We start from the raw sequence: 13683 nt of genomic DNA, 5'->3' as shown, positions 1-13683 counted from the left end.
ATGGAATTAGAAGCAGCATTATAGTAAAAGAATTTATGGCTTCTGTAGGGAAGCAATATTGATTTATCGAGTTTGTTTTTAGTGTATGAAATCTTTCATGGTGGTGGAAAGTTGTTGATCAGTCTCCATAGCCATTAGTAGAATCAGGAAGCTATTTGTAGTTCTCAAATGTGGTTGTATTATGGACAAACAGTTGTACGAACAGCCAATGTTCGAGCTGGATGATGTCTTGTTTTGATTTTCTTGATAAATCTAATCCAAATCCTGTAAAATTCTGATAAATTTCACAGCTTTTAAATTTGCTGTAATTCTCCTAAGTTCTGTTGGAGCCAGCACTTCTGAGTAGGTGCAATATCTGTAGTTAAATCCATAATCATCTTTACAATTCTCTGGTTCTTGTAGCTCGGCAAAATGTTTTGCTAGGGCAAGAGCACTGACAGCGTCCTAATGAATCATTGGTAACTTGGGAAGAGGGTCTTTATTGTCTTTAACTTGTTTTTTCTCTATTTTCTCTTAGGTACATCCGAATAGTTGGCACCCACAACACAGTGAACAAAGTTTTCCATATTGTGGCATTTGAATGCATGTTTACCAACAAAACCTTCACTCTTGAGAAAGGTCTTATAGGTAAGAAATACAACTGTTTTTTAATTCTATAGTTATTTCTACTGTCTATAAATTACCAAAGACACTTTTGTTCTCAGTCATTTCAGGTTTATTGCCTGAACTCATCTTGTCTTTGCAAGCCTAGGTTTCCACTCATACCAGTAAAAGCAAAGCCCATTTGTTTGTAAGAATATTCCTGTGCTGGCTTCCATTGTAGATTGGCTAAATGACTTTAAAGATGTCTGCACTACAGAGCCTATGGTGTCATAGCAATGCCTTCATAGTCACCTAGTGTAGACACAGCATACATCGACAGAAGGAATTTTTCTGCTAATATAGAAATATGACCTCCGCAAAGAACGTTGTCTGTGCTTACAGAAGCACTTTTCTGTCTGCGTCTACACTGGGAGTTTTGTCGCCATAATTATGTCAGTCGGGGTGTGTTTTTTTTCATACCTCTGCCCGGCATAGCTATGCTCACTCAAGTTTTGAGTATAGGCCAAGCCTAAAAGATTTACTGTCACTGTCTGCTGGAATTCTCAGCATTGTGAGTTACTATGTTATCCCTCTCAAGCCTCAGCAAATGCTACAGCTAAGCTGTGTGACAACTCCCTAACACACCAGCTTGTCTGCCTTGCCAGCAAATTCTTCAGGACTCTGCCAGTCCAAACCTTACCTTGCAGGTAACAAACAAATTCTGAATTCTTCAGAGCCCCAAATTCTGAATTCTTCAGAGATGTCTCTTTGCAGTGTCCAGCCCTCTCACTGAACACTTACTGAAGTTAATTTTGTTGCTCCTTTAAAGAAGTAATATACTGTAGCTCATTAATTTAACTGGGGTTTGACAAATGCTCTTATTTCAATCACAGTACTGATTTGGTTTATAGTAAAATAAAACAAGTTTATTTTAACAAAAGGACATAAGATTAAGTGATACCTAATGTAAGGAAAAAGAGAGAAAGAGTTACAAGGAAACAAAAGTAAAAATACTTTTCTACCACTAAACTTAATTTTAGCAATTTACAATCTTTGCCTAAGCAGGTTTCTCACCTAAACTCAGTTCCCAGAGACTTCAACCCCTTTGGCTGAAGGATTCAACATTCTGTGATTTCAGGAACCCTGGCCCCTTTAATCCCCCAAGTGATGGATACCACAATGGCTTTCTGTTTCTGCTTATACCTTCCAAAGTTCATTGACCCTGTTACAAGAGACAGCTACCTGCTATTTTTCCCTTCCTGTTGACTTCCCATCCCCCTGCTGATTCATACGTAAATAGGGGTTCCATTGTTTTGATTCCATAATGCTTAATTTACACTGGAGACAGGTAGATAGCTACCTTCCCTGTGTTTAATCACAGACTTTAAAGCATAATATCAGCTAGTATCCATAATTCCTCATATAGTGTTAACGCATACATTTCACAATATTATTCACTTGTGTCACAGGCTTTCATAAAAGATCTTACTCAATACACTTTTATAATACAGTAATATTGTATACAATCAGTTGATTCAATTACTTATGATTTGCGTTTCAGAACCCCTGTCTTTATTGCTCAATAAACCTTTGAAATTTATTCTTCTGAAGTGTATCCCTAGATGAAGTATCTCTCTCCTCATGGGATGTAGATGCCATGCTGCCTTCTCCCATGCTTATTAGCTTGATAGCTTTGTTTACTTTATATGTAAATATACTTTCATTGTCTGGCTGATGACCAGGCTAGACAGACAAGCAAATACCTGTTCCTTTGTTTAAAGGGCAAACTGTGCTTATGCATCGCCTGCCAAACACATTTTAGGAACGTAATTCTAGCACATATTTATAACTCTTTGTACACACCCCATACATACATCATGCAAGAATATTAATGATTAGTGAGTTATTAGTTTTCCAATGATATATTACATGCCATCTTCTGGGTATATATCACGATAACACTATGTTAAGTGTAGTGAGTATGTCAGACCTGACATACAGTAATGAATCACCAATATGCCTCTGTGTCACACTTACTATGCTTAATGACTAGAGTAACTGTTACAAAATAATCTTTTATAAAGATTATTTGAGACTTCCTGTAGCTGCTGTGTGACAGCATTTGAAGAATTGTCTTGTACGCTCCAGCCCAGACAGGAAGCACCACTTCTTGCAGTATATTTCATTGCCTCTTAGGATAGTAAGATCCAGAATTCAGAGGAGGCCTTTCAGGATTCACAGAATTTTTAAATTTTATGCATGCCGCAGTGAAGGTGGAGGAAAAACAGTTTTCAAAAAGGGGGAAAAAATTCTAGTGGGACATTTCTCTCCTAAGTTTCTTGACTGTGGAGAGAGAGTCTCTGAGTCATCCAGTCCTCTATTTAGCCATGTACTGTGGAGAAACAAGGTAATTTCACAATCACTCTTCAGCATCTCATGAGACTTACCACAAAATCTCTTTTAAAATCTCCTTTTAGGCTTGTAAGTATGTGAGAAGGCAGCCCCCGCCTGTGGAGCCCTCCTGCGGCAGGCTGCAGCAGAACAAGTATGCCTGTCTCAGTTTCCCCTTGGTCTAGCCATAATAAGAGCATAGTTCCTCTCACTGTCCAATTCAGAGTCCCACCTGTGGGCACATTGTAGTCATATATACCTGCAATAATCCATAGAATCCTCATGCTAAAACCGTTCTGTCAATTCTCACAGTAAAACATAGAAAGGTATAGCAATTTTCCATTCCCCTTTCCAGGGAGATTACTTCTAGATCATCCACCTGTGAGTCCACCAGCACTCAGTTCCCAGTTATTTTCTGCTCTTGTTCCAGAGCCCCAGTCTCCTGGCCATCCACCTGAGAGTGACCAGTTTCATAACACTTCTGCCCAAACACAATCCAACTACTGAGCCCTTTTCAGCTTCCTATCACTGGCTTTCCAGCTCAGGAAGGTCAGCAGGCTAGCCTTTCCACTTGTCTCCTAGCCAATTCCTCCCTATTTCCAAGTAATGCCTGCAGAAACTTCCTGTCTCTCCCAGGCAGCTATCCCTTGCCTCTTTCCTTACTCCTCCCAGGTAGCTCTCACTTGCTATTCTCTACGTATTTCTCAGGCAGTTCCTTCCTACATCTTTCCTTGCTTCTCCAGGCAGCTCTCCCCTTCCTCTTCCTGTCTTCCCTCTCCTCAGGCCCATGTGCTTTGACTTAATTAAACCCAACTGGGTAGCAGCTAATCAGTCGCAGGTGCTCTGGACACCCACTCTTTCTTAAAGGGGCCAGTCACACTGTGACAAAGATACATGAAAGATCAGGTTAAGACTTTCTAAATTTTATTTGATGTGGTTCAAGAGTGTGCAAGACTCCTCATAATACAGATAAAAAGACCTTATCTGTGCCCTGAGGAGTTCACAAAATAATATCATATCTGATGTCAGCAAGGCAGGGTACCCAGGCAGTGTAGGGAGGAATTGCATTTAAAGAAAAAGTGCAATATCAATAAGAGTATGCAGTTACTCAACAGAGGATAGTACCCAGCATGATGGAGTAAATACTTTTTAAATAAATACGGTCTTACCTAATTTAAGGTGCAGAAATCTTGTGCTCACTCATGTAAAGCCATATTATTACTGTGTGCAAATCAGTAACATATACATGTGTATTATAGTATTAGCAGAGCTGGCATTTTAAGAATTACTTATGGTGCTGTTTTGGGTATTTAATCTACAATTTATGGCACATGTAACACTGTTTGCTTTCAACTTGTGAAGTGAGAGCTGTATTATTTAAAGGCTACTTTGTCAGGCCAATAAATAAGAGCAGGGGCGGGCAAACTTTTTGGCCTGAGGGCCACACTGGGTTTCCAAAATTGTATGGTGGGCCGGTAAGGGGAGGCTGTGCCTCTCCAAACAGCCAGACGTGGCCCGGCCAACGCCCCCTATCCGACTCCCCCCCCCCCCCGCTTCTCGCCCCCTGACGGGCCCCCCGGGACTCCTGCCCCATCCACACACACACACCCTGCTCCCGGTCCCCTGACCGCCCCCCGGACCTCCCGCCCCTGACTGCCCCCCGCTGCCCCATCCAACTTCTCCTCTCATTCCTGACTGCCCCCTGGGACCTCTGCCCCATCCAACCACCCCTTCTCCCTGTCCACCCCCGGAACTCCTGCCCCTGACTGCCCTCTGCTGCCCCATCCAACCCACCCTCTCTTTCCTGGCTGCCCTCCCCAGGACCCCTGCCCCCATGCTCCCTGCCCTCTGACCGCGCCAACCCCTATCCACATCCCCGCCCCCTGACCACCACCCCGAACTCCCCTGCCCTCTATCCAATCTCCCCTGCCCCCTTACCGCGCTGCCTGGAGCACCGGTGGCTGGCGGCACTACAGCCGCGCTGCCCAGAGCACCAGGACGGGCAGCCGTGCCACCCAGCTGGAGCCAGCCACGCCACCGCGCAGCACAGAGCACCGGGTCAGGCCGCGGCTCTGCAGCTGCGCTGCCCAAGGAGCTCGCAGCCCGCCACCCAGAGCATTGCGCCGGCAGCGCAGTGAGCTGAGGCTGAGGGGGAGGGGGGGAACATCAGGGGAGGGGCCGGGGGCTAGCCTCCTTGGCCAGGAGCTTAGGGGCTGGGCAGGAGGGTCCTGCAGGCCGGATGTGGCCTGCAGGCCATAGTTTGCCCACCTCTTAATAAGAGGGTCAATGTGTGGGGGTATATGTGTGAGCTTAGATCCTAATTCACTGGTCTTTCAGATAATATCTCTCTGACACTTGGTTTGGTTTTGGCAGAGTTTTGGTGTGACATGTTGCTGCTTTCTTTGTCTGTTTTAGTAGTTGCATGTCAATGGATGCCTTATAAAAGCAGTTGCATTTCAGTTTCAATCTAGTGGTGGAGACTCTTGGTTTTGCTCAATCTCTGTTGCTAAAGGTTGTAAAGACTTAAATATCTTTTTTTATAGCAACATTAAATGGTAAGTTACCCTGTTAAAGTTACAGTTAGATTTTAGCAAAGAATAACAGTATCTTGAAAGCATGCCATTATCTGTGATACAATTAGCATATAAATGGCATAGAATTCTGCCAGGAAATTATTTGAATTCTAGCCTGATGATAACAGGAATAACTAGCCTGATCTTTATTGACTTTGTTTTCCATGTTACTGTTATAAGACAAAACTGAAAGTGCAATAAATTGAATTGCAAATGTTTATATTGACCATAGGAAGCCTGAGATTTTTTCTAATGTTTTGCAAATTTCCATGGAACCTCTTAGGGTTGTTGAAATGCATTATATTACAAAAGATTGAAAGATGTTAAAGTTTCAATCAGAAATATTTAAATCGTATTTGAATACTTTTTCTTCTAAGCTTTGTTGGAACAGTAGGGACATGTTCTCACTCTAACTTCAGTTGTGTGTTTTGATAGAGCTGGGTGACTCAATGCAATTTGATGTTTTTTATTTGTGCATCTTATTAATAATTAAATTTAACACAGAGCTCAAGATGGCTAGATTTTCAGTAAGATCTCAGTCAGAAGGCTCTGCAGATGATACATCTCCCCTGCATCCATTGGGACAGGCTTAGACTCCTGCTCCTTTATGCTTTCCCAATCATGTGTCCTCTGCTTCTCATTAGAGAAATCACAGGCCAGATTTTATGAAGTTTTTGGATTGTGCTTTCCAGTCCTTTGAAATGAAGCAGAGGAAGAGGAAACTAGACAGTTTCCTTTGCCCCTGCAGCTGCCGCACTCCCCCTCTGCCTGGGGAGCAGACCATGGATTATGTCATCGCAGATTTAAAAGCCCGTCTCTGGTCCTGTCCATGATCTCCCAGGCACAGAAGGGTCAGGGGCCCCATGCTCAGAGGATCAGGCCCCATTCAATATCTGGCCAGAGGAGGAAGGGGTGGTTCCCACTGTATAACTCTTAGCCCAGTGGTCAAAGCACTCACCTAGGATGTGGGAAACCCAGATTCAATTCCCCCTCTGCTTGAGGTAAGGAGAAACCGTTTGAACAGGGCCTCCCACATACCTCGGGAGAATGCTCTGACCGTTGAGCTATGAGATATTCTGATATGGGTCTTTCTCAGTATCTCCTGTTGAAGCTGTTTCACTTTTGATAAATAAAGAATGATTGGAGCAGAGGGACTGGACCTTGGGTCTTGCACCTTGCAGGTGGCTGCCCTAATCACAAGGCTAGAGAGCCATTCTATTTCTCTCTCTCGCCCAATGACTATTTAGGTATTTATCCATAGTGCAACGGCTTTCACAGACTGAGAAACACCCTTATCAAATTATCCCATAGTTTCAGAGGTTAGAGCTAGAGCCCTGCGCGGATACAAAAATGTGGATCCACATCCGCCAATATCAACCTGCGATCCGCTAGCCGTCTTTTACTTGTCTCCGCACCCGCAGAAGCAAGCCATCTCACAAGGGCTAGTGAGTGGGGGGTGGGGTCTTGCAGGAAGAGGCAACGTGAGGGTGAGGACTGGGGATAAGGGAAAGCGCAAGGGCGGGGTCTCGAGGGGAAGGGGCGTCGCATCGTGTGCTGCTCCCAGGGGCTTGCGAGCGACAGCACATGGCAGCAGCAGTGCGTGTTGCATCACAGTGGGGCGGAGGGGTGGGGCGCTGGGGCCCCACATGCTCCAATCCCCATGGCTAGGGGTGGGCCCTGTTGCCCAAGAGCCAGTGGGCTGGTCACAGGACTGGGAGGACAGCCAGTGCTGCTGGGCCAGGCCATGATGGGGACGCTGGTGCTGCCTGAGGGACCCGAGCTGCTGGACAGGAAGCGGCGTAGCGAGTGGGTGCTGGACAGCCCCGACTTTGACCTGCCCCCTGGCCATGGCCCCAAGCGCCCCCTGGGCTTCCCAAGCCAGATGCCACAGGCCAGGCGCCACTGGTGAGTAGAGCCCTGCATGGTTGTATCTGCATCCGATCCACTATCTGCAAAAATGGTCTGCAGATATGAAGCGGATATCCATGGATATGAAGCAGATATCCGCAGATTTGCAGGGCTCTAGTTAGAACACTCTCTTGAGAGAGAGGAGATATCTGTTCAAATCCTTTCACCTCCTCTTGTCCTATCAAGCCGAAGGGGTGGAAATTCAATCTGGTTCTCACACTTTTCAGTTCTAATCACTGGACTAGAAGTTATAAGAAGGTTGCTGCTGCTGCCTCCAGTGTTTTGTGTGAAGTTAGGCATGTGCCTAACTCATTCTCACAAGAAACTGCTTAGCTGCCTAAGCTGCCAGACTCCAGAAGAGGGGTTCCTGGTTGTGGATCACTAGCGAGATAGGCATCATCCTGCAGCCTGGAGCTAGGTGCCTAACTCTGTTAGAGGGGAGGGGCTTAGGACACATCTCTCTTGTTGGCAGCTCCCGTTGGCTATCTTAGGCATCTCCACACCTAGCATGCTGGCTTATGTGCATTGCATTCTTAGGCACTCATCTCTCCCTGTTCATTGTATAAGAGCCTAGGCATCTGACTCAGGCTTTTTAAATTTCTGTTGCTCAGCATTGCAACGCCTAAGTCCCTGTGTGGATCCAGGCCTTTGTGATGCCAGTGGGAGGGCTGGCACAATATTTAGCTCTTTCTGTGCTGCTTAATGAAGAGCTTTCTCTTAGTGCCTCCCACTTTTCTAAGTGATATCGCAGTGTTCAAGTAACTCAGAGAGCGAAGGACCCCACAAGAACTATTCTCCTAGAACTATATGAGGGCACTAAGGCTAAGAGTTTAGAAAAGAATTTGGTTACATATAGCACCTTGCATTCTCAAAAAACGTTCAGAAGCAATGTGTTACGGCTGGTCTAAGGGGGCACAGAGGAACATTTGGGAGGGGGTACAGCTGGGGCCTGGGCCAGCCCCCACAGGGGCAGGGAGGGAGCACCATCCAGCTCCGCTCCTGGCTCACCCCGGCTGCTGGCCCCACGCCCGGGGCCCCAGCTGCCGACCTTGGCTCCACTCCCTCCCCCTGCCCCCAGCTATGGCTCCAGCCTCAGCCCCCGTACCTCTGTCCCTGTGGCCCCGCTCCTGGCCCTGGCTCTGGGAGTCGGGGGGAGGGGCAGATAGGGCTAATGGGGGCGCAAGATAAAAATTTTGGGGACCATTGGTTTAGACCAGAGGTGGGCAAACTACGGCCCACGGGTCACATCTGGCCCGCGGGACCGTACTGCCTGGCCCTTGAGCTCCCAGCCGGGGAGGCTAGCCCCCGGCCCCTCCCCTGCCGTCCCCCCACCCCCACAGCCTCAGTGCACCGCCAACACTCTGGTCCACCGCTCCTGCCGGGCAGTGCAGCTCCGGCCGGGCGGCAGGGCTGCGAGCTCTTGCTGCTCTGAGCAGTGTGGTAATGGGTAATGTGGCACGGGTCAGGGAGCAGGGGGCGGCTGGATAGGCGTGGGAGTCCCAGGGGGGCCTGTCAGGGGGCAGGGGTGTGGATGGGGTCGGGGCAGTCAGGGGACAGGGAATGGGGGGTTGGATAGGGGGAGGGTCTCGGGGGCCGGTTAGGAGCGGGGGTCCCTGGAGGGGGCAGTCAGGGGACAAGGAGCAGGGGCGGTTTGATAGGTCGGGGATTCTGAGGGGGGCAGTCAGGGGGCGGGAAGTGGGAGGGGGTGGATAGGGGGCGGGGGCCAGGCTGTTTGGGAAGGCACAGCCTTCCCTACCTGGCCCTCCATATAGTTTCGCAACCCCGATGTGGCCCTTGGGCCAAAAAGTTTGCCCACCCCTGGTCTAGGCAATCTGGGGTGTAAATATATAGCACATTAGCCTGCCGTTCACTAACTGTCTGAGTGGACCCGGCCCCAATGTAAGTTTTCTTAGTGCACACTCACCTCCTGTTTCAATGTGGAGTAGCTCAAAGTACAGTAGGGAACTTTTAGGGCACGATAGCAGTGTCTACATGGACAATTAGTGTGTGGCAGGCTAGTGCACTGTGGATTTACACCCCAGCTTGCTGTGCACTGTTTATTTAGACTAGCTATTAGATACAGTTACTGCATTGACTGTATAGACAGTGTGGCAGCCATTAAATACTAAACAAGATATTACAATGTAGTCATTATAAGAGCCTGTTTTACTAAGAAAATGCATGTTGGCTAGTCCATCAGGGGGACACAGCCATTTTAGGAAGAGCTGTGTGACCTTTAACAACTTCCTGGACAATTGCCAGGGATGATACAAAAGGGTCTTCTTATTTAAAGCATCAATCAAAGGAATAACAAAAAATTGGATCAGTGAGAGAGGCTTTTGGGGGGTTCTCATGCAACTGCATATAGTCTATGTTATTTAATCTCTTTATTGGACTTATTCAATTGGATCAGGTAGCTATCCATACAGGGAGGAACATTTGTCAGACATATTATTTTCAAGTGTGTAGCATCTATATAATGGCCATCGCTGTAAAGTGGAGATTAGGAGCCTGGCAAACAAGTAATAAAAGTGAAGTGTAATTTCATGTAGTAGATTGATAATAGCAATTTTATGTCACTGTGTTTTACATACAACATTTTCATGTCAAAACCATTAGCTCCCAACGTATGACATTTAAAAGTTAATGTGAGAAGAGAGATGTAAAACAGGTACTGTAAGCAGTACCCAAAAAGCTTTAATGGCAGTTGTCTAGCAGTTTTAAGGGAAAGCTAGATGGAATTGCTCTTAGCACTGCTTGTTTTAGTGCCAATTTACAATTCATTGTCCTGATAAACAAGATAAGTGATATAAATGAATGAGATCCTGTGAAATTGTTCCCCAATGCAGACGTTTGGGCAGAGGTTTAATTTTCCTTACAGCACATTGTTAGTCTGTAAATGCATACATTTGTTAAACAGTCCTACATACATCCTTATAGAATTGACATAAATATTTTGCTTAACAAGGACATAAAATTTTAAAAAGAGACACAGTGATTACTTTAATGAATTTCACCATCAAAAATTTTGAACAGCATTAAGTCCGAGACTTTATTTAGAAATTTAAAACAAAATATACCAGTGTCTTAGCAAATGATAGAGCTATTAGTTTGGATGCAGAGTCAGGACCCTGGGATGTGAAGACCTTGCTAGAGCTCTTTAACTACCCAGTGACCAGGGTCTTCTACAAAGGGTCAGGAGCTTCCTTATACATTTGTTGTCTTTTCTTGTCTTGGAGCTTGCTTTTGCCCTTCTCTGCTTTGGAGTGAAGAGAATTTGATTACCTAAACTCAGTTCCAGGCAACAATAGTCAGTGTCTAGTACAGCAGGGATATTATGACACATAGACTTTAAGGCCAGAAGGGACCATCATGATCATCTAGTCTGACTTCCTGCACACTGCAGGCCATAAAACCATGCCCACCCACTCCTGTAACAGATCCCTAATCTCTGGCTGAGTTACTGAAATCCTCAAATCTGGCACTATTGGCATCTTCTGCTTAGGGAATGTCAAGGACTATGCAAGCATGGGGGTATGAGCAACCTCTCACCTTACCTTGAGGTCTGGTCCAGGTCATTGGGAGTACAATCTGAAAAGTCTATATTATAGGTTGTTGTTGTACTTACTTATCTCTGGCTTTTCAGGTCTGTCTCAATTTATCGGCCTATCTTTCTACTTCTACATAACATACCAGGGGGAAACAGTGAATAATGGGTAAAGAGCAGGAGATGGATATAAAAAATAGAATGCCCTTGGTTATCCTCTGGGGAATGCTATTCAGAACTTATGAATCATTGTGAACCCTCATTTGCAGACCATCCTGTACCTTATGAGAAATTGTTTTAAAGAAAAAAGGAAGGAAAGAAACGGAATAAATAATCATTCACTTGTCTTTTGCTCAATGGCAGTTATTTAAAAAATAATTTAAGCATATAGCAAAGGGAAAACAGCCAAATCAATTTCCTAGTAATGCAGTTCAGCTTTGTGAAATATTACTCTCTTCCCCCATTGTGAAGCAGTGAGAGGTGCTGTTTTCTTGACCAGTTTAATGTCAAATCTACACAAAGCTGTCGTATCTTGTTCCCGCTCCCCTTTTAAAGGTTAGCTTTTTTTCAAAGTTGAACAGGTTTTCCCAGCAACATCTGTCAGCTTTGCACTAAGCATACCCTTAGGAAATTATGAAAATTTTAAGATTATCTAAATACTGCTGGGAATTTTTTTCCCTCTACAGTAAAGAACGGCCACATGCCCAGTTTTATTTACTCCTGTCCATTTCTCTGTAGATCTAAAGATCTATTCCCATGGTTTAGGTTTTCTTTCTTCCCTGTTTCCTGTGCTGCAGCAAACAATGCTCATTTCCTAAGTTTTTCTGAAGCAATTGCTGTTTCTGAAAGCAGGCTGCAGGTAGGCCCTCATGTTTAATGAAAGAGCTCTATAGCCACTATGGTGTTAGTTAAAAGTCTGTTTCGTTCTAATGACTTGAATGATCTTGATCTGATTCGTTGGGTCAGAAACAGCAAGCCCCAGCAGATATTGACCAGAAAAAGCAGACTTCTTTTTTGTTATTCTAAACCAGCCAATTGCATGCAACACTAGCAAGTGTTATTAGTTTCTCTCAGGTCAGTAGAAACCTTATTGATTCTAACTTTCTCCCTCTTTTCTTCCAGGTAGCAAATTCTACTACATAGGAGTGTATGAGAAAATTCACATTCCTATGTAATACCCAGGGTGCTGACTGGCTTGTCTAACTGGTGGTAAACATAAAAATTGCCATCTACAGCAAATAATTTGTCAGACCTTGGGTTTTCAATATTTAAAGGTGGGAAGGACAGTTGTCAATTTAAAAAGTCAGTATTATTTAGTGGCTTGAGCACAGGACTGGGAGCCAGGATCTCCTGAATTCTAATCCCAATTCTGCCATTTACTCACTGAGTGACGTTAGAGAAATATCTTAATCTTTCTGTGTCTTTCCTCATGTGAAATGGGGCAAATAACACTGTAGAGGGGTTTGGCTGGGGCTCGTCCCTCTCTGGGGCGGCGGGGAACCACACCGCCTCGCTATTTCCTTTCAGTTGTGACGGGGAATTAGCCTGGCTGTGGGGGTCTTGTGCCACAGCAGTAGTAGAGGCAAAACATAACAGTTATTCACATCCGGTCGGCAGGCAGTAGTGAGTCACGGGCTCAGGTCCTCAGACAGGGGCTGAGCAAACAGGTAAACAGCAGGCCCAGGCTCCTGGCTCCGAAGGGCCTGCGAGAGGGGGAGACTGCCACCCACACGTTGGATGGCAGGGGGGATGCAGGCCCACCCACTCCACTGCGTCCCAGCCCAGGGCCCTAGCAGCGGCAGAAGGCCTTGCTGCTGTGTCAGTGGGGATCTCAGCTGCAACACACTGACATAGGCTCAGGCAGTGCTGCAGCCAGACTAGGATCGGCTGCCCCCGGGCTACTTCCTAACTCCCCCTCTAAAGGTACCTGGGTATGAACGGTGTCCTCCAAGGGGTCAAGCACCATGGGCTCCTCAGAGTAACTGGTGAGCGGTAGGCTTGGCAGTTCCTCTGGGTAACTTGTGAGGGACAGGCTTGACAGCTTCTCCGGGCTCTGGTCGGCATCGGCTGGTCTGGCCAGTCTTTGGGTCGGCCACCGATTGCTGGGATCTCCCAACCAGGAGCTAGGCCACAGGCGTCTGGCCTCTCCAGCGGCTTTTCTTCTAGTGAGCTCTGGGGTTGGGCTTTTATACTTCCTGTCTTGCACCGTGACCTCTGCGGGGCTGGCGCAGGATTCACTGGCTCCTCCCACTTTGGTGTCCGGAGAGGCTTGTCCCTCTCCGGGGCAGCGGGGAATTACAGCGCCTTGCTACAAACACGTACCTATCTCAAAGGGTGTTGAGGATTTATGTTACATATATGCTAAGTATTAATAAACACTTCTAATATAATAATTAGCACTTAATATGGAACTCAAAGAGCTTTATGTAGGTGGTTAAATATCATTTTACGGTTGAGGAAACAGAAGCTCAAAGAAGTAAGTGTCTCGCCCGTGGTCACACAGTGAATCACTGGCACATTGCGGGTTTAAAATCCACGTCTCCTGACACCAAGTATGGTCTTTTATCCACAAAATGAAACTGCCTTTTATCAAGTGCAATGTAAGGTTTTGGGGAGAGATTTGTTAAGGAATAAATGGGAATTAAGCATCTAACTCCCACTGAAAGTCAATGGGAATCAGAT

At 46.0% G+C, this 13683-nt stretch overlaps 1 protein-coding gene across 1 annotated transcript in view; it reads left to right on the top strand.

The window, feature by feature from the left end:
* BTBD9 (BTB domain containing 9) overlaps positions 1 to 13683 on the top strand; it is a 288922-nt gene that overhangs the window by 168106 nt on the left and 107133 nt on the right. Inside the window, exon 7 of the mRNA XM_065401988.1 lies at positions 518 to 627. Coding sequence (XP_065258060.1) covers positions 518 to 627 — 110 coding nt within the window. The remainder of the gene's footprint in view (positions 1 to 517; positions 628 to 13683) is intronic.

This window comes from Emys orbicularis, chromosome 3, assembly GCF_028017835.1.
Source record: "Emys orbicularis isolate rEmyOrb1 chromosome 3, rEmyOrb1.hap1, whole genome shotgun sequence".
In the NCBI taxonomy this organism is placed as follows: Eukaryota; Metazoa; Chordata; order Testudines; family Emydidae; genus Emys; species Emys orbicularis.
Note: the sequence above shows the minus strand (reverse complement) of the source record. Positions and strands in the feature narration are given on the sequence as shown.